This window comes from Panthera tigris, chromosome E2 (assembly GCF_018350195.1).
Source record: "Panthera tigris isolate Pti1 chromosome E2, P.tigris_Pti1_mat1.1, whole genome shotgun sequence".
Lineage (NCBI taxonomy): Eukaryota > Metazoa > Chordata > Mammalia > Carnivora > Felidae > Panthera > Panthera tigris.
This window is the reverse complement of record NC_056674.1, coordinates 8,808,200-8,834,083: the sequence shown is the minus strand read 5'-3', so window position 1 is coordinate 8,834,083 and position 25,884 is coordinate 8,808,200. Positions and strand designations below refer to the sequence as shown.

The 25,884-nt window shown below is 56.1% G+C and overlaps 2 protein-coding genes across 2 annotated transcripts in view; one reads left to right on the top strand and one right to left on the bottom strand.

Moving 5' to 3' along the window:
* LOC102965145 (transient receptor potential cation channel subfamily M member 4) overlaps nt 1-25,884 on the top strand; it is a 61,713-nt gene that overhangs the window by 12,046 nt on the left and 23,783 nt on the right. The window contains 18 exon segments of the mRNA XM_042969140.1: nt 535-597; nt 1,843-2,018; nt 2,429-2,526; nt 2,735-2,910; nt 3,003-3,071; nt 3,295-3,465; nt 3,942-4,013; nt 11,236-11,303; nt 15,680-15,854; nt 16,205-16,385; nt 16,545-16,708; nt 16,853-16,952; nt 16,955-17,035; nt 19,983-20,044; nt 20,393-20,584; nt 20,875-20,974; nt 25,062-25,174; nt 25,500-25,841. Coding sequence (XP_042825074.1) covers nt 535-597; nt 1,843-2,018; nt 2,429-2,526; nt 2,735-2,910; nt 3,003-3,071; nt 3,295-3,465; nt 3,942-4,013; nt 11,236-11,303; nt 15,680-15,854; nt 16,205-16,385; nt 16,545-16,708; nt 16,853-16,952; nt 16,955-17,035; nt 19,983-20,044; nt 20,393-20,584; nt 20,875-20,974; nt 25,062-25,174; nt 25,500-25,841 — 2,403 coding nt within the window.
* HRC (histidine rich calcium binding protein) lies at nt 4,908-9,559 on the bottom strand. The gene is made up of 6 exons (XM_007074152.3): nt 6,989-9,559; nt 6,843-6,913; nt 6,208-6,276; nt 5,900-5,954; nt 5,390-5,426; nt 4,908-5,195 (listed from the first exon to the last, which is right to left on the bottom strand). Exons 1-6 carry the CDS (start codon nt 9,336-9,338, stop codon nt 5,159-5,161), a joined length of 2,619 nt encoding a protein of 872 aa, XP_007074214.2. The 5' UTR covers nt 9,339-9,559; the 3' UTR covers nt 4,908-5,158.

Here is a 25,884-nt window from a genome sequence, read left to right as displayed (position 1 = left end):
GCCCAGGACCACACAGCAAAATACCAGCAATTTACCTAAATTTGTTGGACCCCGGAGCCTTTCTTCTTCCTCTTCTCCTTCTTCTGCTTCTGTTTCTGCTTCTTCTTCTTCTTCATGTTTATTTATTGTCTTTGAGAGAGACAGAGAGACAGCACAAGCGGGTAAGAGGCAGAGAGAGAGGCGGGTGGACAGAGATCCGAAGCAGGCTCTGTGCTGGCAGCAGACAGCCCGATGCGGGGCTCGAACTCAAAACCCGCGAGATCATGACCTGCACCAAAGTCAGGCGCTTAAGGGACTGAGCCACCCAGGCGCCCCCAAAGCCCATGTTCTTTTGCCTGGTACACAGTAGGTGCTCAATAAATGATCATTTGTTTTCTCCTTCGCTGCCTGACCCAGAGCAGTGACTGTCCTTTCTGAGGCAGCAAGCAGAATGTATATAAATGGATCTGGCCTGGGCCTCTAGGAATACTACCCCGTTCCCCTCCCCTATCCACAAGCCCTCTCTCAACCCCCGTAACACCCCTTGTCCCTCAGTCCACAGGAAACGTGTGGATGACACACGAGGAGATGGAGTCCCTTACGGCAACGACCAAGCCTGTGAGTGCCCCCTGCCGGCGACCTTGGGGGTGGCACTAACTGTCCCTGGGGAGGGGTGGGCGGGCGAATCTCTGTCCCTTCGTCTGTCTGTTCGTCCCTCCCTCCCTCCGCCGTCCGCCTGCCCCTTAACCCACCCCTTCTCTCCCCTCTTCCCACTAACGGGTCAGGAGACCAAGGAGATCAGCTGGGAGCAGGTAGGGGGCGTGGGGCGGGACGTGGACGCATGAACAGGCTGTGCACGCTGCATGCACACCCCTCTTTCCCCAAGCCCCACCCCCACCCTCGCCGCAGCATTCCATCACCACCGCGGGGGGGCGCTGCACTGAGCTGGGCTTTGGACCGTCTCGTTGTGGCTTGTTGGGGGTCGGTGTAAGAGTCTGGACTTTTCCATTGTTAGCGTGGGGCACGGGCCATTCCATTATCGTGAGTTGCGGGGGGTTCAGGGGCTGTTCCGCTGCTGTAACTAGAGGGAGACATCGAGCAGTCCGTGTTCTCTATGGCTGAGAGGGAGTGGGACCGGTCCGTGTACTGGGGCAAAAGGGAAAGCATTTTGGGGAGGCGGCAGGTCAGGCCTCAAGTTGGGGAGGGGGAGGAGCTACACTTGGTTCTCAAGAAGGGGGAGGCTTGAACTCCCCTGACCTAGGTTAGACTGGGGTCTTTGCTTCCAGTCAGGGGGAGGTATTGATTGTTTCCTTATGCTACAGGGAGTGCAGGACTTTGGGCTGATTCAGAATATTGTCCTGGGCCAGATATAGCATTAATATTTTTGGACAGTGCCAGAGTGATGGATAGATCCATTATCGTTTGTTGTGGGAAGAATCCGTGGTCCTGACTTGGGGGGAGTAGTGATGTTGGACGAATCCATTGTTCTAAGCTGGGACAGTGCTAGCCTAGTGCTTCGCACACCGTGCTGTTCAGGTGCCTGAGGATCTTGTGAGAATGCAGATTCTGATTCAGTAGCCTTGGGGTGGGGTCTGAGGTTCTCCAGTTCCAGAAAGTGCACGGGTGATGGTGATGCTGCGGGTCCACGGCCCCTGCTTTTGAGTAGGCAAGGGTCTATTCTGTCATTCCGAAGGAGTAAGAGACAACTGGATTGGTCCGTTGTCCTGAGCAGAGAATGACCGTTGTCCTCAGGTGGGGTGGAAGAAGAACAACCTTGGGTCGGGGGCTGGGGTGCACCCTTTCATACACACATGGGAAGGGGTCAGAGGGCCTGACCCCTCCCCCACCTGCCCATGGCCCCAGATCCTGGCATACGGTGACATGAACCACGAGTGGGTGGGCAACGACTGGCTGCCCAGCCTGGGCCTGCCCCAATACCGAAGCTACTTCATGGAGTCGCTGGTGGATGCCCGCATGTTGGATCATCTTAACAAGAAGGAGCTCCGGGGTCAACTCAAGATGGTGGACAGCTTCCACAGGTGGGGGCTGCCCGGCCAATGGGGACAGCCCTGGGGGGGGCCTCACTCCCAGAGTCTTTGGCCAATGGGACTGGTGAAGGGACATTCCTTAGACTATCCTTGGCCCTTTAGCCTGGGTTCTCAGGAAATCCTGACTTCCGTGCCCTTTCCACAAATAAGATAGTTCACTAGGAAGAGTCCACGTCCTCGAAAAGCTTAGCTAGTTGACCACATACCCTGCCCAGGGGAACCAATAGGCCCTGCCTGTTGGAAACACCCCAACTCCTGGGAAGGTCAGCAATCCATAAAACTGACCCTGTGGAACAACTCCCCAGCCTTTCCCAGAAGACCGCAGCCAATGGGGAGGGAAGAAACAGCAGCCATTGGGGTTGTCCAGGCTCATCTGTGACCCCACTTTCCCTATTGCTCAGGGTGAGTCTGCATTATGGGATCATGTGCCTGAAACGGCTCAATTACGACCGGAAGGACTTGGAGCGGAGGCGGGAAGAGAGTCAGACCCAGATCCGAGGTGAGTAGGAGTGGAAAGGTCTCCCTGGCAGCCAGGTGGAGGATTTGGGGACGGGCAAGGGAGGAGGTATGATTAGGGGAGGCGGGGGACTGGGAAGGCGGGAGCAGGGGCCTTTGGTGAGGGGGTGGAGCCAGCATGGGGGCGCGGCCAGGATGAGGCAATGGGGGTAATTGGACCAGCTAGCAGCTGACAGTCCCTTCTGTCCCAGACGTGATGGTGTGGTCCAATGAGCGGGTCATGGGTTGGGTGTCCGGACTGGGACTGAAGGAATTCGCCACGAACCTCACGGAGAGCGGGGTGCACGGGGCGCTTCTCGCCCTGGACGAGACCTTCGACTACTCCGACCTGGCCTTGCTCCTGCAGATCCCCACGCAGAATGCGCAGGTGAGCTACCGCTCGGGCCACACTGGGCCACACTGGGCATCCCCACCTCGCAGACTGCACGCTGCAACCCTTCCTTCACCTCTCGTCCCCAGGCCCGGCAGCTCCTGGAGAAGGAATTCAGCAACCTCATCTCCTTGGGCACAGACAGGCGGCTGGACGAGGTGGGCGCGGCGGCCGCTGAGGGGTCTCAGCTCCTAGCGGCACCTCTAGGGTCTGAGCCGAAGGGGTGGGGCTTGACTTTGCGGCGGGACGCGGTTGGAGGCGGGACTAGGGCAGGGGCGGGGTTAAAGGAGAGATGAAATCCGAGAGGTCTGGCGTCAAAGGAAGCGGCTGACTCAGACCCCGGCTCCTGTCCCTCACCCTCTGTCTGGCCCCTATACCTAGGACAGCGCCAAGTCCTTCAGCCGCTCCCCATCCTGGCGGAAGATGTTCCGAGAGAAGGACCTCCGAGGCGTAACCCCCGATTCAGCTGAGATGTTGCCCCCAACTTTCGTTCGGCCGCAGCAGGGGCCCTGGGATCTCCGGGGCTCCCTCTCCGCAAGCTGCAGCCGGAAGGTGGGCGGCTCCCAAATGCGGCAGCCCCTCCTCCCTTCCCCTTTCTCTCTCGGGGTGGGAAGAGGACCAACTCTACATTCCAGAAGCCTCCCTCCGGGTTCCGAAATGGCCTAGTCCCTTCTCCCCCATCCAAGAAAAATGGATTGCTCAGTATGCCACACCTCGGGGTGTGGAATGGATTACTCCCTCACCCCCTTTCCAGAGTGGGAAATGAATTCGCCCGCTGTCACCCGGGGGACCCTAGATGAATCCAAGGCTGCGGGGGGGGGGGCGGAGGGGGGGGCGCTGGGGGAGAGGGAGGGAAACCGGCGTGGAGCCAGGCGTTCGTTGTTATTTCGGGAGGGGAAAATCCAAGAGAGGACGCCTGAGTTTGAGGATCAGAGAAACCCTGCTCTGTGCGTGCGTGCGTGCGTCTGTGTTTGTGTGTGTGGTTGACACGCGCACCAGACTGAACACACCCCCTGCTCTCCTTCCAGGCCAGACTTCTGGGAGTTCCCGGGCAGACGGCGTTTCGGTCCGGACCTATTCCTGCTAGTGTAGGCCTCCAGGTGAGGACTGTACAGGGCGATCTTGGGGGTCCGGGGCGGCACAATGGATCTTCACTGCTCCACGTACTGCCCCGGCGTCAATGCAGGTGACCTCCCTCGGACGGAAGAATCTTCCAGAGGCTGGGCTGTTCCCCCTCCTGCCCAGAGTATGGTCTCGCCGGGGAGAGCGGGCGGGGGAGCTCGCGCCGCGGACCGGACCATCTGTACAGACAAGCGGGGAGTGCGCGTCCCCGCCTCTCAAAAGGACTGGGCCTGGACCAAACCACACGAACTGGACTGAGAGGGGGAAAGAAGAGGGCGGGAAGAAATCCCGCCCCAAACTTCCGCCTCCCTTTTCTCTACTTTGTAATTTATTGATCAGTTTCCGATGGGAGATGGGGGCCCTTTCCCCGCGGGAAGGGAGCGGGGCTTCCCTCCCGGGCCGCATGCTAGGAGAGGCTGCCCGCTCCCCTTTTTCCTCCCCCGTCGCGGGGCCCAAGTCTTCCTTCTTCGTCCGAAAGGAGGGGAGGGGGGACTCGCTGCTACAAGCCTCGCCCCACGTGCCACTCATCCCCGCCCCGCCGGGTCAGGTCGCCGGTGCCTGGGGTCAGCTGCGGGCGGAGTCCCCTCTTCCTCCCCAGTGTCTCGTGTCCCCGGGGCCTCTCCGCCCCCCGTGCTGTGGCCGTGTCCGTGCCCCGGGGGTAGGGGGTGCAGAACTGCGCTCCCGGTTCCCCTCCGGCTCCGGGGTTTGCATGGGAGAATCCTCTTTCCACGATGCCACTGGGCGACGTGGCGTGGGGGGAGGGAGGAAGGTGGGGGAGCCCTCGCCCGAGACTCTTGGTCGGCCTCCCTGCCCCAGGCGTCACTCAGTGATCACGGGTAAAGAGAACTGTTTCAAAAAGCTCCCGTGTTGACTGATTTATTTGCCAGGACCTTAGGGAACCAACCTCCTCAAGAACCCAGGAGGCCACACAGGGAGTGGCCTCAGACTCCTCAGTCCCCAGTGCCCACCCGCGCGCTCCCTGGTGCCCTGAGAATCCAGACCCCACGCCTGACAATGAGGCTTCGGGGAACATGTTTATTCATATTCAATTCAATAAATATGGCTCGTGGGCAGGGGTTGGAGGGCGAGGGAGGTGCGTCTGCGCCGCAGCCGCGCCGCCGGGTCAGGGTTCCGGAGTTTCCAGCATGTCCGCCAGGGCTCTGGCGAGGGGGGTGCAGGGGTTAGACAGCCGGAAGTGTTCAAAGCTCACCCCAGGCACTTAGCTAGAGGTCGCTAATCTGCCCATTTTACCGACAGGGAAATGGAGTCCCAGGGTAGTCCATAACTCAGGGGTCAGTGCCTTTCTAAACAGGGCCCTTAAATTGCCCCCCCTTCCCCCCCCCCCCCCACTTACTGGTACAGGGAGGAGGAGAAATAGTCGACGTAGCTTCCTGCGGGAGAAAAGAGAAGAGGCTTGAGGGGTACCCCACGGGTGAAATTAGGGGGCCACTTATTCACCGAATCCGGAATCACGCCTAGCTCCGCCCCCTTTTCCCTAATTCCTTCCCTCAATTGAATTCCTTCTATTGGGACTCCTTTCAAGGTCCTGCTCCTTCCTCCTGGCTCTGGGCGTTCCCATTCTCCAGGAGCCCGGGTCCTTCCAATTCTACCTGCTTTGGCCCCGCCCATTCGTTTCTAGGCCCACCCTTGAAGCCTCCACCCCTTCCCTACTGGGCCTCAGCATCAGTCCCAAACCCTCCCTCAGCCCAGGTCCCGCCCCTCCGCGCGCGCCCGGCTCCACCCGCAGACTTCCAGCCTTGGCCACGCCTCCGCGCCTGGCCCCGCCCCAAACCTCCCGGGCCCGCCTGCGGGGTTTGGCTCCGCCTCCACGGAGTTTGCCACGCCGGGCTTCGCCCGCGCTCACCTGGAGTGCAGACCGTTTCGCAAACCAGCGGGCAGAGGTAGCAGAACTGGCAGTGCTGGGGGCGGGGATGGGGAGAGAGAAGTTTAAGACGAGATCAGGGGCGGAGCCAGGTTGGGGGCGGGTGCCGTACAGGGGCCTGAGGCAGAGGTTAAGGTCAGAGGCGGAATGGAGTGTGGAGTTGAGGCGGCAGCAGGGGTAGGGGGTTGGGTCCGTTTGAGGACAGAGGCTAGGATTTGGGACTGTGGGTGCCCAGGGGGTTCCCGGGCATCCTGGGACTTGGTGGAACCTGGGTCCGGGGAAGGTGTCACCTGGCACTGGTCGCAGTGCTCTCCCATGTTCTCCTCGTCACAGTGACAATTCTCACATTCAGTACATCTCTGGGGACGGGAGGATTCTGGTTTAGAAGGAAACCCTAACCCCGTTTGGGAGCCACCCGCCAGTCCTCCACCCTGACACCCTGGACAGGTCCCCAACTCCTGACGGTTCATTACTTCTGCCCCCCGCCCCCCTCCCCCGCTCAGCATCTTCCTCCAACCCACTTTCCTTCCCCCTTGCTTCCCCTGTGGCAGGGCGACACCACATCCCTCTGTCACTGTGGGCTAGACGTGCGGGTGTTTTCTTCGTCCCTACTCCCTATTCTCCTTACAGCCTGCCAGTCCCCAGCCCCATTCCACCTGCCCCTTCCACCCTACGGACCCTCCCCTCTGTCCCCATATCTGCAGGTACAGCTCAGACCTCACTCTCTTTTTCCTAGACCAATGCCCCAGCCTCCTCCCCAGCTCCTGGCCTCCAGTCTGTCCCCTACATGGCCCCAGAAGTGTCTTGGTCTGGCACTGCCCCTGCCCCTGCCCCTCCTTTGCTCAGAGCAGTCCCAAGGCACCACCTTAGAGCCCAGGGACGAATTCCAGGGACAGCCTGGATTGGACCTGGGCTGGGGACTCACATTGCAGAAAGAGCAGTAGCCACACAGGGACCCCGGCTGGTAGTTCCCGTACTCCTGGTCGCCCTGCAGGCCTGTGGGGACAGGAGAGCAGCGGTGAAGCCAGCTGACTCTGTTCCTCCCTGCCCCCACCTGGCCAGATCCCTTACCAGTGTCCTCACCGCTTTCCTCCTCACTGGAGCCACCTCCGGCCACCTCCCTCCTGGCCAGTGGGTTAGGGATGATGGTGAGGGGGAGCTCATCTTCCTCCAGTCCCTCCTCCTCCTCTTCCTCCTCTTGGTGGTCTTGGCCCAGAGGGGCCTGAACCTCAGCCTTCCCTTCCCTCCTCTCCTCCTCCTCCTCCTCCTCCTCCTGACTCAGGCTGAGGCCGTGACCTTCCTCCTCATCTTCTTCATCCTTCTGGTCCAGGCTGCCATGGCGGGTGTGCTCCTCTCCCTGTTCTGAACTTTCACCATCTTCTTCATGGGAGCTGTGGCCCTCTTCCTTCTCCTCTTCCTCCTTAGAGTCTCTCTCCCTCAAATGGCTTCTATCCTTGATCCCCATGTGTTCTGGGGGCTGGGGGCTGATCTCATCTTTGATGGGTCCTCTATGGCCAATTCCTTCATCTTGGTGGCCTTGTTGCCTGTGGCTGGGAGCCTGGTGGCCAAGCTTGTCAGAGACGTCCGCATCTTCCTCCTTGGGGACCTCATGGTGGTGATGGTCCGGGACCGCTGATTTATATTCATCTGGAAAATCCTCTTCCTCAGTGCTCTTGTGGCCTTGGGGTTGGGAGCTTGCAACGTGGTGGCTGAATTTGACTGTGATCTCCTCTTCCTCCTCTTCCTCCTCCTCCTCTCCAAGGCCGTGAGTATGTCTGGGACTCTGGTGCCAGTGTTCAGTGGACACATCCTCTTCCTCATCTTCTTTGTCTCCATGGCCTCGGTGCCTGTGGGCCTGGTGTCCATACTCAGTGGACATATCCTCTTCCTCATCTTCTTCTCTGTGGCCTCGGTGTCCGTGGCTGGGGATATGATGATGGTGTTCATCTGAGACGTCTTCATCCTCTTCCTTCCCGTGGCTGTGATGCCTGTGGGTGTGGTGTCCGTACTCAGTGGAGATGACATCGTCATCATCATCATCAACATCGTCGTCATCTTCTTCTCCGTGGCCTCGGTGTCCGTGGCTGAGGACATGATGGGGATGTTCTTCTGAGATGTCTTCATCCTCTTCCTTCCCGTGGCTGTGATGCCTGTGGGTGTGGTGTTCGTACTCAGTGGAGATGACATCTTCATCATCATCATCAACATCGTCGTCATTTTCTTCTCCGTGGCCTCGGTGTCCGTGGCTGGGGACATGATGGGGATGCTCTTCTGAGACGTCTTCATCCTCTTCTTTCCCGTGGCTTTGGTGCCTGTGGGTGTGGTGTCCGTACTCAGTGGAGATGACATCGTCATCATCATCATCAACATCGTCGTCATCTTCTTCTCCGTGGCCTCGGTGTCCGTGGCTGGAGACATGATGGGGATGTTCTTCTGAGACGTCTTCATCTTCTTCCTTCCCGTGGCTGTGATGCCTGTGGGTGTGGTGTCCGTACTCAGTGGAGATGACATCTTCATCATCATCATCAACATCATCGTCATTTTCTTCTCCGTGGCCTCGGTGTCCATGGCTGGGGACATGATGGGGATGTTCTTCTGAGACGTCTTCATCCTCTTCTTTCCCGTGGCTTTGGTGCCTGTGGGTGTGGTGTCCGTACTCAGTGGAGACGACATCATCATCATCATCAACGTCGTCGTCATCTTCTTCTCCGTGGCCTCGGCGTCCATGGTGGCTGGGGACGTGATGGGGATGCTCATCTGAAGCATCCTCATCCTCTTCCTTCCCGTGGCCCCTGTGCCTGTGGGCCTGGTGTCCGTACTCCGTGGAGACAACCCCTTCCTCCTCGTCTTCATCCTCCTCCTCTCCGTGGCCTCCATGTACATGCCTGATGACATGATGGTGATGCTTGCTGGACACAACCTCACCCTCGTCCTCGTCCTCATGGCTGTGGCTTCTGTGGCTGGGGAAGTGGTGCCCATGCTCGGCTGAATCGTCCACATCTTCATTCTCATGACCTCTGTGCCCACGGGCTTGCCGAGCATGCTTTGTGAAGACTCCCTCATCAGGGACATCCTCCTCTCTGACCTCGTGGTCTCGGTACCTGTGGTCTCGGAGTCCGTGACTGTATCCCCCGGAGACATCTTCGTCCTCTTCTCCGTGGCCTCTGTGGCTCCGGAATTGATACTCTCTCTCTGTAGAAACATCCTCCTTCTCATCTCCATGGCCTCCGTGGCTGTGGATGGGGTGGCCAAACTCACCTGACACGTCCTCCGAGGGCCCCACGACTCCTGCATTGTTGTTCCAGTTGCTGGGGCCTGGCCCAGCCCCTCTCAGCTGCTGGGTCATGGCAGGGGGGAGGAGCAGGCTGGCCAGGGCGGCCCAGAGGAGAGAAGTGTGCACCCGTGGCCCACGTTGGCCCATGGGGACAGACAGGCAGCAGAGCGTTGCCCAGGGCTGGCTCCAGCTGCTGCTGTGGCTTTGTGGATGAGTTCTGGGGTCCTTGTCCCTTTTGGGGTCCTTCTCGTTCTTTCTGTCTGTGTCTTTCCTTCGCCGTGTCTCTCTCCGTCTCTGCCTTCCTCCGGCCCTCACTGCTGGACACCCCTCTGAGGCAGTCTCAGGAGCCCCCTAACCCCCCTCTCGGGCCCTCCCTCCCTAGTTCCAGCCAATAGGGTCTCTCTCCTCCCCTCTCTGTGGCTAAATTTACTTTCGGCCCTGAGTTATTCTGGGTCAGTCCCCGCCTGCCCCTCCCCTCCTGTTCTTCCTCCCAGCTGGGGAAGGGGTGGGTGAAGGGGTCTCTCCTTGGCCAGGAATGGGGGCCAAGGACTTGACTTTGGACTGCCAACAAGTTCACGTTTGGCAGCTGCAAAGGTAATGGATAGAATTTTAGTGGGCCAAGTTGCGGGAGCCTGAGGCAGGGGGGAGGAGGGCAGAAGGGACGCATCTGAGAGGAGAGACCCCTCCCGTGGAAGACCGGGGGTTAGACTGGGGGGAGCTTCTGGCCAGAATGGGATCCTTTGTGGAGAGAATGGATGACAACACGGAGGCCCTGGACACGGGTGGAGACAATTGGCCCCAACACACGCACCTGTGACCTCCTGTCCCTGGAACTGAGAGCCAAGGGCAGGAGGCCAGGCCAGGCCAGGGCTATAAATACAGCAAGGGGGTGGGGGTTCAGGTTACCCAGCGAGGCCGCAGCTGTCCTTGTCAGAGCCGGCAGGGGACACGTGGCCCTGCTTATCTATGTGTCATTATCTCCCGTTCCTCACCATGCCACTACTGCCCTGGCTTTTTGGGTCCCCATCCCTCCTTATGGGTCTCCCGCTCTCATTCCTGTCATTCAGTTTCTGAGGGTCCCCGCTCCTCCACCCCAGGATTCTGTCTTCCTGTCACTCTGAACCTCTGCTCTCCACCCAACTCTTGGTCTCTCTCTCTGTCTCTCCCTGAGTCAGCGTACCCGCCCCCCCCCCATCTCTGTTCACCCCCTTTCTGATTCTCTTCCTCCCACCTAAATGTCAGTGCCCTCCACCCATGGATTAATTTACCCCTTCTCTATCTCTGGCATTCCCTCTTGGGTCCCTGTCCCCCTCTCTCTGGTTCCCTCTTCCCCTGGCTCTGACTCTCTGTCCCTCCTTCTCTGGATCCTTGTCCCCTCTCTCTGGTCTCTGGTCCCCTGTCTCGGTTCTCTGGCCCCTCCCCCCTACTCTGGGCTTTTGTTCTCCCCTTCTCTGAATTTCTGTCCCCCTCTCTCCGAGCCTCTGTCCCCCTGTGCGTCTCCTTCTGGCCGGCCCGTCGGGCCCTTTGCCCCGCCTCTCGCTCTACACGTCCACAAGACTTCCCGCCCCCCAGATCCTGCACCGCCCCCCAGATCCTGCAACGCCCCGGGCTGAGCTGGGAAGTGGCGGATCCGGTTGGTCCTGGGCGGGTCTGGAGTCAGGGTTGGCCCGGACGGAATGTAGGCAGCCGGATAGGTTGCGGCGGCTGCGGCAGCATGGTGGGTCCGGAGAAGGAGCAGGTACAGCGGCCGGACTCCCGGGTCTGAATGAACAGGGAGCCGGAGGCTTAGCCTCCTGGTTCCCGGAGAGGAGGGCGCTGGAGACCCAGATTCTTGGGTCAGACAAAGGAGAGGGTCGTGGGGGTCGCTGGGGGGGGGGGGGGCTCCGGACTCCTGGGTCCTTGGGGACAAATACGAGGGAGGCTGGGGGAGGAAGGCGCTGGGGTCCCGGACTGCTGGGTCCCCGGGTAGGGTGCGGGGTGGTGGGCGACTCCGGGTCCTATAGGACTGAACTGGAGCCCTCCCACCTCTTGTTCCTGTCCCTAGGGCTGGATCCCCAAGATCTTCAAGAAGAAGACGTGCACGACATTCATCGTTGACCCCACAGACTCGGGGTGAGGAACTCGCCCCAGGGACCGAGCCCAGAGCATCCCCGGAGCGTCCCCGGAGCGTCCCGGCCCACCGACCCCACTCACCTACCCCCCCCCACCCCCTTATGTCATTGCGGACACTCCCAAGGGCGTTCCCGGTGGCGCTCTCCCTCGGGGGAGGGTTTGGGTCCCTGTGGACGCTTCCAACTTCCCTTGCCTGGTCAGAGTCAGTGTTAAAGCCCCCAGGGCTTGGTTCTGTTTCTTTCCTTCCCTGCGTCTCCTCTTTGTGTCTCCTTGCCTCACTTTCTCCTTTGGCTGTTTCTGTTTCATTCATTCATTCATTCATCCATCCATCCGTCCATCCGAGAAGCCTTCATTCAGTGCTCCCAAGGGAGCACAATTATCGGGAGCACGGGCCCTGCCAGGGTTCAAATGTCACCTGGGATTGGTGCTGTGTGGCTTTGGGTAAATCATTTCACCTCTCTGGGCCTCATCTGTCACCTGGACAGACAGACAGGCCGCCTCCTGAGTGGAGCATGTATTGTGAGGATTTAAACAAGTAAATGCTTGTGATGTTTCTGGAACAGCGCCCAGCACACGGTTTGCGCTGGAAAAGGCCTGCCATCCCCCCTGGAAGATAGCAGTCACCACCGTGCGCGGGCCCCGTGCGCGGGCTCCGTGCGCGGGGCCACTCGCGTGAGTCCCGTGGGGTGTTTGCCTCCCTTGAGGAGCTCCCGGCTTTCAGTGACGGTCTTTCCATTGGGTTCTGGCCTGTGGTTGTTTTCAAGACAATCTTCGGGGCGTGGAAAATGTCAGCATTCCTAACGTTGCGTGTGCTGTGAACACATTAGCACAGTGTGGCTTGCGATCATGTATAAATAAACAGATCTACATTACTGGGGGGTGAGTGCTCTAAACCTTTCTGCTGATGGGGAGTGTGGCCAAGGCAGTTTCGGAACCTCTGGGCTGGTGGGAAGAGGACCGGAAGGCACGGAGACAGGAACTGGGCAAGACTGCAGCTGGCCCTGCGGGAGCCCCGAGGAGAGTCTGGCTAAGGCTGGGGAGGGGACACAGGGTGTCACTGGTGGCTAGTGGACGAGGAGGAGCCAAGGGAGTGGCATTTGAAGGATGAGTTGGAGTTTGACAGTTGAAGGCAGTATAGAGAGAAGAGGTGGGGTGGGGGGTGAAGGTGGTTCCAGGTATGGGGTGTGCAGCGTGTGCGGTATGGCTGGAGAATGGAGCGAAGTTCAAGGTGCAGGAGGGCTCTGTGGCGGAGGGTGGGGCCGGACGGCTCTGGGCCTCACCGGCGGGGACCTTGGCCTGGGGGTGCTGGGGTGCTGTGGGAGGGGCGGGGTCAGCTCTGGGTGTGGAAAGCCCCGCTGGGACTTGTGTCAGGTTGAATAGGAGTTCTGGAAGGCCCGGAAGAGGCTGGGCTAGGGTCTGGGTGGGACCAGAAGAGGCCTGAGCCAGGCCAGAGCTGTGGGGACACAGGGCTGGGACAGGGGCAGGAGCTTGGGGACGATGGCTCCTGGACCTCTGGTCTGGGACCTGGGCTGTAGACAGTGGGATTGTCCCTGAGATGGAGAATCCAGGAGGAGGAGGGGCTGTGCTGGTAATTCTAAGACTTGGGTTTTTTTTGTTCGTTTTTGGGTTTTTTTTTCACGGAAGAGTATTTTTTTTTTTTTTTTTTTTTTTTAGAGAGAAAGAGTGGGAGAGGGGCCGAGGGAGAGGGAGACAGAGAATCCCAAGCAGGCTCGGAGCCTGACAGGGGGCTCGAACCCACGAATTGTGAGATCATGACCTGAGGCAAAATCAAGAGTCGCACGCTTAACCGCCTGAGCCCCCCAGGTGCCCCGCGTGGAAGAGTGTTTTTGAAAACCGGTCTCTGAACACCTGAAAACAAACACGCCACCTCAGGCCACCCCAGTTGCTAGCACATTCACAGGCTTTCCACCTCCTGCTTCTTTCCCTTGCGTTCCTTCCTTGGCCCCTGGGGGCATCGAGTTTGAGACCCAGGTTGGGAAGCCATGTGGCCCAGGGTTCTGGGAGGCGCAGAGAGAGAGAGAGAGAGAGAGAGCGAGCGCGCGAAGGCCACGAATGATGCCGGGACAAGGCAGCGAGGGAAGGAGGGGTTCCCTGCCAAGGAAAGGAAAGGGTTTTTTAGACTCAGAGCCTTTTAGCAGTGACCAGTGCTATTTCATGATAGTCACCTGAGACCTGAATAGGGGCCATTGTATTTGGGGACATGTCGGTAATTGCTGATGTTATCAGGAACAGTTTCAGCTCTGGTGACTTCACAGAGGAAGAAAGGTAGGAGGTGAGAAGTGCAGAGAGGGAGTCTGCCAGTTCTGCTCACCAGAACTTTCTGCAACGGGGGCAGTGTTCCGAATCCATATCCAATATGGCAGCCACTGGCCACATGTGGTTCCTGAGCACCTGAAACGTGGCCAGAGCTGAATTTTTAATTGTATTTAATTTTAATTTATTTAAATGTAAAGAGCCACCAGTCGGTTAAGTGTAGGACTGCTGATTTCGGTTCAGGTCATAATGTCACAGCTCGTGAGTTCAAGCCCCATGTCCGGCCCTGCGCCGATAATACAGGTCCTGCTTGGGATTCTCTGTCTCCCTCTCTCTCTGCCCCTGCCCCACTTGTGCTGTCTCCCCCACTCCAAAAGTATATATAAATAAATAAACTTAAAACAATTATTTTAAAAAGGTGTAAAGAGCCACATGCGGCTATGGTCTACTGTATTAGACGGCTGAGGTTCTGGAACATTCCATGAAGGAGTTTTGCCTACAGGGCTAGTGGGAAGTAGATGGATGGTAATGAGGGGGTCCAGGGGTGGGGTTGAAATAGGTGAAAGGATCAAGAGGGTAAACTGAGGCATGCCGGGTCCCTGAAGGTAGACTCAGAAATGAAGAAGGATGTGTCCTTCACTGTAGTTTTCTGTGCCAGGAGTTGGGCTGAGTGTATTCTGTTTATCCTGTGTGGATTGATGGCCATTCTTTTATGTGTGGATTGGTCCTTAAGTCGAGGCTGGCTCCACTTAGGTAAATGCGGGTCTCTTCTGGAGTCAGGGACCGAAGATATTTAGATACATTTTCTTTTCTTTTCTTTTCTTTCTTTCTTTTCTTTTTTTTTTTTTTTTTTTTTTGTTTATTTATTTTTGAGAGATAGAGCACGAGCAGAGGAGGGGCAGAGAGAGAGGGAGACACAGAATCTGATGCAGGCTCCAGGCTCTGAGCTGTCAGCACAGAGCCGGACACGGGGCTTGAACTCACGGGCGGCGAGATAGGGACCTGAGCCGAAGTTGGACGCTCAACCGACTGAGCCACTCAGGCGCCCCTGGATACATTTTCAAGCAAATCCCTCATTCGCCAAACCCATGTCGCTTGCTCTTTAAAAGGCAGGTGCCAATCACTTGCTCATTTAAAGCAAAAAGCTTCATCCATGATTACCATAAATGGAAAAACTTCCATTTGCCACAAAGAGAAAGAAACAAGCAGGAAGAGACGATTACAATGAAAAGCAAAAAAAAAAAAGTATTTACCTTCTAACTGTTGCCAGCCCAATTTTTGGAGCCGGAGGCCGGCTTCTCTGTTAAGGAAAAAAAAAAAAAAAAAAAAAGAGTAATGGGTCACAGCCAATAAACACCAGAGTGAGTTCAAAAAAATAAATATAAAGGGGGAAAAAAAGAGTAATGGGGTGCCTGGCTGGGTCAGTCGGTGGAATGTGGGGCCCTTGATCTCCCCGTGGTGAGTTCGACCTCCACGCTGGGTGTAGAGATCACTTAAATAAATAAATAAGCTTAGAAAAAAAAGAAAAATGTAACAAAGGGTTAGGCGTTAAAGATCTTCTAGCGCCCAGCTTAAGCCTCTCTCCTCGACGGGAATCAGGAGCACCGGAAAAGAAATGACTTTCTCGCTGTGTCATTCGAGGTTATTTAAAGCTCTGTGTGGCATGTCCCGTGGAGCGGTTTCTCGGCCTGAGTCTGGTAGGCAGCCCTCATTTCAGAAAACGCTGTGTTGTTTCCCTGACGCCTCATAATTCCACGGAGGAGGCTGTGTTACCGTCGTCTTTTGATTTGAGGAGGAAACGTGGGCTCAGAGAGGTGAAGCCCAAAGCCACGCAGCTGCCCCCCCCCCCCCCGCCAAGTGCTCTCTGGATCGCTCTGAATTTTCCTTCTACTGATGGCCGCTTGCCCTTCTCCCTGCAGGTAGCTGTGAGGGTGGGACCCTGTGCTTGAACCACTGCGGCTTCTGTCTGGTGGGCAAGTGGCTCTGGCTGTTCTTCCGCCTCAGGGTCAGCATGGACCGTGGGGCTCTTCTGCAGGAAACTTTAATAAGAGTCCCGGGGGACACCCCTGGGGTTCATGGTCCCCCATCCCCCTCCTCCCCAGAGGAAACTTGTGCCAGTGCGGGCGTCCCCGGAGTGTCCACCCGTCAGTGGCTGTGGAGGATGCATTTGGGGCAGCCGTGGTGACCGTGTGGGACAGTGACTTGCACACCACAGAGAAGCCGACGGATGCCTACGGGGACCTAGATTTCCTGGGCGCAGGCCGCAAGGCCAGCAATGTGAGGCTTGCCTGTCTGGGCGGGGCTGGGGTCCGGGAGCGGAAGCTGCATGCCTCGGGGGTTCTCAGAGTTAGAGTCTGGGGGTGCCGCAGCTGAACGCTGTGTCTCCCCATTTCCCATCCCTGTCTTCGCTTCTCCCTGGATCTCTCTCCCTCCACCCCTGTCTGTCTTTTCTAAATCATCCTCCCTCTCTCTGGGTCTCTGTCCCTCTCCACTCCCCCCCCCCCCCCCCATCTCTGTTCTCTGGGTCTCTGTCCCTTTCTCTGTTTCTGTGCCTTTCTCTCTGGGTTTCTGTCCCCTCCTCTGTCTCTGCCCCTTTCCCCGTGTCCCCTCCTCCTGTGTGTCCTCAGTTCCTCCGGCTCTCTGACCGCACGGATCCAGCTACAGTTTACAATCTGGTCACGCGCACGTGGGGCTTCCGGGCCCCGAACCTGGTGGTGTCAGTGTTGGGGGGGTCAGGGGGCCGCGTCCTCCAGACCTGGCTGCAGGACCTGCTGCGACGCGGGCTGGTGCGGGCTGCCCAGAGCACAGGTGACTGAGGCTGGGTGGCCGCTGCCCATCCCCCCCCCCCCCCCCACATCGCTGGCATGCGGTCTCCCCGCGGCTCTGCATGGGTTTTTGTCTCACTCTCTCTGTCTCTCCACACCTGTGTCTCTGGACCTCACCATCCCTCTCCGTGTCTCCCTGTAGGGGCCTGGATTGTCACCGGGGGGCTGCACAGGGGCATTGGCCGGCACGTTGGTGTGGCTGTTCGAGACCACCAGACAGCCAGCACCGGGGGCACCAAGGTGGTGGCCATGGGCGTGGCCCCCTGGGGTGTGGTTCGGAATAGAGAGCTCCTCACCAACCCCAAGGTGGGACCCAGAATCTTGGAAGAGGAGGGGGCTGGGAATCCTGGGTCTGAGGGGGGAGGGGCTGGTGTCTGTCCTCCTGGTCCTGAGGGAGAAACGCTCTGGTCTGGCCCCTCGCCCCCCGCCACCCCCCCCCCCTCCCCCCAGGGCTCATTCCCTGCGAGGTATCCGTGGCGCGGTGAGCCGGACGACGGGGTCCAATTTCCGCTCGATTACAACTACTCGGCCTTCTTTTTGGTGGATGACGGCACCATGGCCGCCTGGGCGGTGAGAACCGCTTCCGCTTGCGCTTCGAGTCCTATGTCGCCCAGCAGAAGACGGGCGTGGGAGGTGAGTGGCTGTTTCCACTCGGGACAGCGGCCCGAGGCTCCCGATCCCAGTGGTCCAGTCTGGTTGAGGTTTGGGGATTGAGGGACCGAGGAATTACCTCTGGTCAAGCGTCTTGTCCCATTATTTGCTCTGTTTTGAAAAATCTTTATCTCGAAATGTAAGCTACACAAGAGTGGATGGCTCGTGGGGAGGTTTTACACTGACCCCGCGTGGGCAGCCTGCACCCAGATCAAGAAATTACTGGCCCCCAGAAGCCTTCTCCCTCCTGCACCTGAGGGTCACCCCGGTCCTGCCCTTAGGGCGTGGAATGGTTCTGACCCTGTTTATGCTTCCTGTGAATAGATTCCACCATCTGTACGTTTTGGAGTCTGGCTTGTGATAATATTATTTCTGTGAGATTCATCCATATCATTGCAGGAGTTGTAGTCTGTAAATAACCCATGGGTCAAAGAAGCCAGGAAATATTTTCAACTGCATGATAAAAAACATATCACATATCAGCACTTTGGGGATGCAGCTAAAGCAGTATCTAGAGGGAAATTTGTAGCTTTAAAATGCATAAATCGAAAAAAGAAGAGGGGCACCTGGGTGGCTCAGTTGGTTAAGCATCCACCTCTTGGTTTCAGCTCAGGTCATGATCTCATGGTTTGTGGGTTCGGGCCCCACATCGGGCTCTGTGCTGATGGCACGGAGCCTGCTTGGGATTCTGTCTCCCTCTCTCTCTGCTGCTCCCCTGCTCGCTCTCTATCTCTCTCTCTCTCAAAAATAAATAAATAAACATTAAAAAAAGTTTTTGAAAAAAAAAGAAGAAACCCTGAATATCAAGAGTTTAAGGCTCCAATGGAGAAAAACAAACAAACAAAACTTAGAGGGGCCCCTGGCTGGCTCAGTCAGTAGAACCTTGGGCTCCTGATTTCCAGGTTGTGAGTTTGAACCCCACGTTGGGTGTAGAGATTACTTAAAAGTAAAATCTTTCAGAAAAATTAAATGAACAAACCCCTAGACCCAGAATAGCAAATCAAACCTGGGAAAAGTAGAAGCAAGGAAATAATAAAGACAAGGGCAGAAATCAATAAAATAGGGAAAGGGACACCTGGGCGGCTCACTCAGTCAAGTGTGGGACTCTTGATTTTGGCTCAGGTCACGATCTTATGGTTTGTGAGATGGAGCCCCGCGTCGGTCTCGCATTGACAGTGCACAGCTTGCTTGGGATTCTCTCTCCTTCTCTCTCTCTGCCTCTCCCCTGCATTTGCACCATCTGTAAATAAATAAATAAGTAAATAAATAAATAAATAAAATAGGAACAAATGTGCAGTGGAGAAAATCAACTAAACCAAAAGCTGTTTCTTTGCAAACATTTTTTATCTTTTAAAAAGTATCCACGGAATGCCTGGCTGGCTCAGTTGGTGGAGCAGAAGGCTCTTGATCTCCGGGTTGTGGCCTCCAGCCCCATGTTGGGTGTAGAGATTACTTAAGAACAAAATTAATCTTTTTTTTTTTTTTTAATGTTTGTTTTTGAGAGGGAGAGAGACAGAGCATGAGAGGGGAGGGGCAGAGAGAGAGGGAGACACAGAATCGGAGGCAGGCTCCAGGCTCTGAGCTGTCAGCACAGAACCTGATGCGGGGCTGGAACCCATGACCCGCGAGATCATGACATGAGCCGAAGTCTGACGCTTAACCGACTGAGCCACCCAGGCGCCCCAATTTATCTTTTTTTTTTTTTTTAACTTCTCTCTCAAAATAAATAAATAAACATTAAAAAAAGAAATAATTTCTTAAAACAATATTCATTTATTTGGAGTGGAGTTTCCAGTTTTCTGAGAGTATAAACCATGTTTTCTTCCGATAGATCCCTTTGTCTTTTCCAGCCCGAAAAAATACGAGTTTGTACTACAGTTTTACTTTCTTGCGTTATTACATTGGCTCAATACTCGTGTATGAGTGGGAATAGGAGTAATGTTGTCTTGTTCGTTATTTTAATGGGAATAGAGTTAGTAGAAAACTATCCGAGATGATTTTGCTGTTGGGCTTTGGGAAAGGTCTTTATTGTATTTAGGTAGTCCTTTCTTGGGCACCTGGGTGGCTCAGTTGGTCGAGTGTACAACTTCCGCTCAGGTCATGATCTCAAGGTTTGTGAGCTTGAGCCCCGCACGGAGCTCACGGCTGTCAGCTCGGAGCCTGTTTTGGATCCTCCCTCTCTGTGCACCTCCCCCGCTTACGCGCTCTCTCAAAAATAAATAAAAACATTTAGACAGTCCTCTCTTTCTTTTCTTTTTCTTTTCTTTTTTTTTTTAACGTTTATTTATTGTTGAGAGACAGAGAGACACAAAACGTGAGCAGGGGAGGGGTAAAGAGAGGGGGAGACATAGAATCTGAAGTAGGCTCCAGGCTCTGAGCTGTCAGCACAGAGCCCAACGCGGGGCTCGAACTCACAAAACTGTGGGATCATGACCTGAGCCAAAGTTGGATGCTTAATCGACTGAGCCATCCAGACGCCCCTAAAGATCATATTTTTAAGTAGTCTCTACACTCAACATGGGGGTCAAACTCAGAACCCTGAGATCAAGAGCCTCTTGCTTTACTGACTGAGCCAGCCAGGTGTCCCTAGATAGGCCTTTCTGTTCCTTATTTCCTTCGTCTTTTGTTTGAACTTCATCCTTTCCTGGCTCCTGGGCCATTAACCAATGATAGGAGTGACTCATACCATAAATACCTGCCTCAGTCAGGAGTCCAGGAGTCCAGGCCACCAGCCCCTACGCCCCTGGCAAGCCGAAATTGACTGCCCCTCCCAATGTGCTCAAAGATACGACAATTCCCGTGAGCCTCAGGACACAGGATTACACAGAAGCCATGTTTGTCCCGGGGACTCATGGGAAACGTGGTTCTTTCCCATCCCCGGCACAGGCTGATAGGAGTTGACCAAGCTTCCGGCTTCCTCTCTCCTCAGGGACTGGAATTGACATCCCTGTCCTCCTCCTCCTGATCAATGGTGATGAGAAGACACTAAAGGTATAGGGGCCCGCGGGGCCCCTGGGGGCCTCAGTCGCTTGAGCAGCCGACTCTTGATTTTGGCTCAGGTCACAATCTCACGGTCACGAGATCGAGCCCTGCATCAGGCTCTGTGCTGAGCATTGGAGCCTACTTGAGATTCTTCCTCTCTCTCTCCGGCTTGCACTCTCTTGCTCTAAATCAATAAATCAATAATACAGGTGTGGGGGCCCAGACACCTGGGTCTAAGTGGGGGCCCTGACTCCTGGCTCCTGAGACTTGGGGAGGGGGGAGGAGGCTGGGGATCTGGACTCCGGGTGGGGCGAACACCTGCCTTCCTACACCTGACTGCCCCCCTTTGTCCTCTAGCGGATAGAGAATGCCACCCAGGCTCAGCTCCCCTGCCTGCTGGTGGCTGGGTCTGGGGGAGCTGCAGACTGCCTGGCGGAGATTCTGGAAGACACTCTGGCTCCAGGGAGAGGGGGGAGCAGGCCAGGTGAAGTCCAAGATCGGATTAGGCGTTTCTTCCCCAAAGGGGACCCTGAGGTCCTGCAGGCCCAGGTATGATACTGGGGGCCCAACTCTGGATCCTGAGATGGGAGGGAGCTCCTGGGTCTTGAGAAATGAGAATGCCGAGGACTTGGAGCCCTGGATTTCAGGGAAGAGGGGAACGGAGGCCCAGACTCATGGATTTGGGGAGGAGAGGCCTGGGGGCCCAGCCTCCCAGGTTCTGGCGGGGGAAGGGTGCTGGCACCTAGACTACCAGGCCCTAGAGGGGAACGGTCTCCTGTGACCGTGGACAGGGCCCAGGTGGAGTCGGGCTGGGAGTTACAGAAGGTGGTATTCCGCAGGTGGAGAGGATCATGACCCGGAAGGAGCTGCTGACAGTCTATTCATCTGAGGATGGCCCTGAGGAATTTGAGACCATTGTTTTGAGGGCCCTTGTCAAAGGTGAGCCTTGGACCCCCAAACTCTTCCCTTCTCTCCGCTCGACTTTGGACCCCTTTCCCGCCCAGGGCACTTTACCCATCGTCTCGAATCTGCATTGGGCTCCTTTTTATCTCTTTCCTTTTATTATTCCCCTTGGCAGTGTTTCTTGGGGCCTTGCCTGGTGTCATTTGGACAGTTTTCCAAGAGACTTTTCGTTATGTGCCAACATTGCTTTCTTTCTGTTGGATCCACGAGTGCCCGCGTCCATCTATCTTTCATCCATCCAACCATCCGTCCATCCGCCCATCCATTCTCCCACTCTCCTTGTCTTCCTTTCCTACGTGGCTCCAATCTGTTTCAAGCAGCGAGGGGTAGGGGAGTCAGAGATGAACCGGAACGCTGCTTCCTGCTGAGAAATTCCCAGTATTTCACTATTAGAATGAATGGCGAAAACCGAGGGTGGGAGCATAATGGCTACCTGGTAGAGGCTGGGCTGGGGATCATTTATTCACTCAGCGAACACCACCTTAGGGTCCAGAGATCAAAGCAGATCCATTTCCTGCTCTCAAGGACCCCAGATCCTACGAGGGTTGTCCCGACACAACCTTAAGTAAAATTTAAGACCAAAGCGTAGGGGAGGAACCACTGTCAGTAAAGAGACAAGGAGGAGGTATTTAAGCGGGCCTTGAAGGGTTCGTAGAATCTGGACTGAGTAAGATGAGGAAGTGGGATAAATAAATGGTAAGGAGGAGGGCGACTGGGTGGCTCAGTCTGTTGAGCGTCTGACTTCTGCTCAGGTTACGATCCCGTGGCTTGTGAGTTCGAGTCCCACGTCGGGCTCTCTGCTGTCCACGCAGAGCCTACTTCGGATCCTCTGTTCCTCTCTTGCCCTGCCCCTCCCCAGCTTGCGCTCTCTCAAAAAGAAACATTCAAAAAAAAAATGGTAGCGTGGGGAGGGTCGTTTTTGGTGTCAGAAATGTTGTAGGGGAAACACTCCCATAGATAAAAACTCCCGAGAGGCATAGTGTCAATTTATAATTCGTTCTCAGCCCCAGGCCCCCGATGCGGGGCTCGTCACAAACCCTGAGATCGTGACCTGAGCTGAAATCAAGAGTCGGATGCTTAACCGACACGAGCAGTTACTTTTGACTTTGGAGTCAGATAAAGCTGAATTGGAATACCAGTTTGGCCCCTGCCTTTCTGTGTGACCTTGAGAAAGGGACTACCCTCCTCTGAGCCTCAGTTTCTCTCTCTCTGAAAAATGGAGATAATACCTTGCAGGAGTGTTGTGAGCCCCAGGGACAGCTCATGAACAAAGCCTGGTTCCCATGGGCGGGCCAATAAATGGGAGCTCTTCTTCTCCTTCTTCTTTTAATTTTTTTAATGTTTATTTATTTTTGAGAGAGAGAGACAGAGCGCGAGTGGGGGAGGGGCAAAGAGAGAGAGAGACACAGAATCCAAAGCAGGCTCCAGGCTCTGATCTCTTAGCACAGAGCCTGAGGTGGGGCTCGAACTCACAGCCGGGAGATCATGACCTGAGCCAAAGTCGGAAGCTTAACCGCCTGAGCCCCCGGGGGGGCCCCTACATGGGAGCTCTTCTTAATATAATTCCATTTCTCGTAGGGACACATTCTTTTTTTTTTTTAATTTTTTTAATGTTTATTTTTGAGACAGAGGGAGACAGAGTGCGAGTGGGGGAGGGGCAGAGAGAGAGAGGGAGACACAGAATCCGAAACAGGCTCCGGGCTCTGAGCTGTCAGCACAGAGCCCCACGCGGGGCTCGGACCCACGAACTGTGAGGTCATGGCCTGAGCCGAAGTCGGACGCTTAACCGACCGAGCCACCCAGGCGCCCCTCGTGGGGGCACATTCTTAAATGGAGAATGGCAATCAGTGAGCAAGTCTGATTCACTTCACAGAAGTTGACTCCCAGCCTCCTGGGAGAAAAGAGGGCAGCTCTGTACAAGAGGTGTGTTGACAGTGTTGGTGAAGGGGTGCAAGTGATCCCCCTCTGCTGGGGAAATTGGAGATTTCAATTTCCACTGGGTGATAGCAGATGGATGGGGTTTCAGCGGGTGTGGAAGGAAGCATGTTCCTTAAAGAGCGTGGGATGAGCCTGGGCTGAGCAGTTAGCATACATTTTGCCCATGATGCTCCATTCTTGCCCGCAGGGGGTGGGGGGGGGCTAGGGCCAGAGGGTCAGGGGGCTAGAGAGGTGGGGCTTGGGGATATGAACGGAAGGGGGGCAGGCACAGCGAATCGGGGTGGGGGGGGTCTGCCTCATCCACCGGGTGGACAAAGGGGGGCCCTCCCTGAGATGCCGAACCCAGGGAAGGTGGGTTCTGGGGAAAGACGCTGAGCTCCACAGGGGGACATGATGAACCTGAAGGGCTGTGGGTGGGGGGAGGTCCAGGTGATCACTGGGGAGACGTGATTAGGCAGAATATAAAGCGAGATATTACAAATCTTTTTTTTTTTTTTTTTCCTTCTCTGGAAGCTGTGAGGAAACTAGGGGAGGTTTATTTATTTATTTTTTATTTTTTATTAAAAAAAATTTTTTTTTTAACGTTTATTTATTTTTGAGACACAGAGACAGACCATGAACGGGGGAGGGTCAGACAGAGAGAGGGAGACACAGAATCTGAAACAGGCTCCAGGCTCTGAGCTGTCAGCACAGAGCCCGACACGGGGCTTGAACTCACGAACCGCAAGATCGTGACCTGAGCCGAAGTCGGACGCTTAACCGACTGAGCCACCCAGGCGCCCCGAAGTTTATTTATTTTTAATTCAAAATTTTTAACTGTATTTATTTTGAGAGAGCGCACGAGCCAGCAGGGAAGGAGCAGAGAGGGGAGGAGAGAGAGGATCCCAAGCAGGCTCTGAGCGGTCAGCGGTGAGCCAGAGGCAGGGCTGGAGCTCACAAACTGTGAGATCATGACCTGAGCCGAAGTCAGGGGCTTAACCGACGGAGCCACCCAGGCGTCCCCAAAGCGGGGAACCATTATCATCCCCATTTTATAGATGAGGAAACTGAGGCTCCCAAGGTCCAGTGGCTTTCCTGAGAAGACACTCAGTTGGTGCCGGCGGAGCTGGGATCGAATCCCAGGTCCGCCTGCTTCGGCTCATTGCTCATCGGCCCCCCCACTAGATTACACCCCCTCCTTCCGCCATACCCACTTTGGGAACCACCAAAATGTGATGAAAGTCCCTCCTTTGTTTTGGAAATCGACGTGGAGCGAGCAGAGGGAGAAGGAAAAACGAACTCCATGGCACAGGGGCTCTGAGGCCCAGCCGTGTCTAGACTTGCCTGACTTCTTGGCACCACTGGCTGCCTCACCTTCCAGGCTCTCGTTGACTGCACCGGTTTGGACCCATGAATTGTTGGACCCAAGTTTTGCTCTTCCTCGTCCCCCACCCCCACCCCAGTGATCTCCAGGGTCTCCCAGAGCCCTTTTCATGTTTGGATATTTTTTCCAATCTCATTTTCTGCTACTCATTTTTCTTCTCTGTCTTCTCACAAATACCCTTAAGTTTCAGGAAATCAGAGTGACTCAGTTTTGCCATCACATCCTGTGTTTTCCTGCACCCAGACCTTTGCTTGGGCTGCTCCCTGCTGCCTTGAAGTTTCTTTCCTCATCTTAGACGCACACCTCCGAATCCTGCCTGTCTTTCAAAAGCCCTACCTCAGTGCCCATCCTCTAGGAGGCCCCCTTGGATCGCCCCACACCTCCGCGAGCGAAGCCTCTCCCCCCTCACCATTCCCTTTGAGGGTAGTTTTGTGGTTCCTGGACACATTTCTCTGGAATGATCTCCTTCAAGGCAGAGGCTGTATGGGGTTTCTCTCTCTATCCCGCCCACTGCCTGGTCCATAACCTACCTCAATAAATGTTAAATGGATAAATGATTTCCTTTCCTTCTTCTTGAAGACTCTAGACCACTGGTCTGCACATGACCTCATGCTTGCAATAGCCTGACTTCTTAAAGACCCCAGGCTGTACCCGACAACATCCCCTTTTTATGGGTTTAAATGTCAGGTATCCCCCACAGAAGCAAAACAGACACTCATCTGAAGTCCCCCCCCCCCATTTCTTGCCCCCCCCCTCTTTCAGCCTGTGGGAGCTCTGAAGCTTCAGCTTACCTGGACGAATTGCGTTTGGCTGTGGCTTGGAACCGCGTGGACATTGCCCAGAGTGAACTCTTCCGGGGGGACATTGAATGGCGGGTGAGGGGGCGGAGCGGGGGGTGGTGGTGGCGGCGGCTGTGGATCCTGACAAGGAGGATGCACTCTCCTCCCTCCCTGACTTCTTCCACATCTGACTCGCCCTTGCATTATGGCCTGTCCAGCCTTCTCTTAATTGTCCATCTGTTCCCGTCTTGTTTCCACTACCCCATCCATCCATCCATCCACCCACCCACCCACCCACCCACCTACCCATCCGTGGTGCACTCTTGGCTCTGTACCCCATCTCTTGTCCTTAACGTCTGCCCTCCGCGGGCCTTCTGTCTTCTGTGCTCTTCTCTTACCCCATCAATCCTCGCCCTGCCAGTCCTTCCACCTGGAAGCCTCCCTCATGGACGCCCTCCTGAACGACCGGCCCGAGTTCGTGCGCTTGCTCATCTCCCACGGCCTTAGCGTGGGCCACTTCCTGACCCCGACGCGCCTGACCCAGCTTTACAGCGCCGCGCCCGCCAACTCGCTCATCCGCAGCCTTCTGGAGCAGGCGTCCCACGGCGCAGGCACCAAAACCCCAGCCCTTACACCCTCTGGGGAGCCTCGACCCCCTGACGTGGGGCAGGTGCTGCGGCTGCTGCTGGGGGAGACGTGCGCGCCGAGGTACAGCGCCGGGGGCGTCGTGGATCCCCACCGGGGCCAAGGCTGCCAGGAGAGCGTAAGGACCGAGCGGGGCCAGGCTGCGCGGGGAGGAGGTGCCG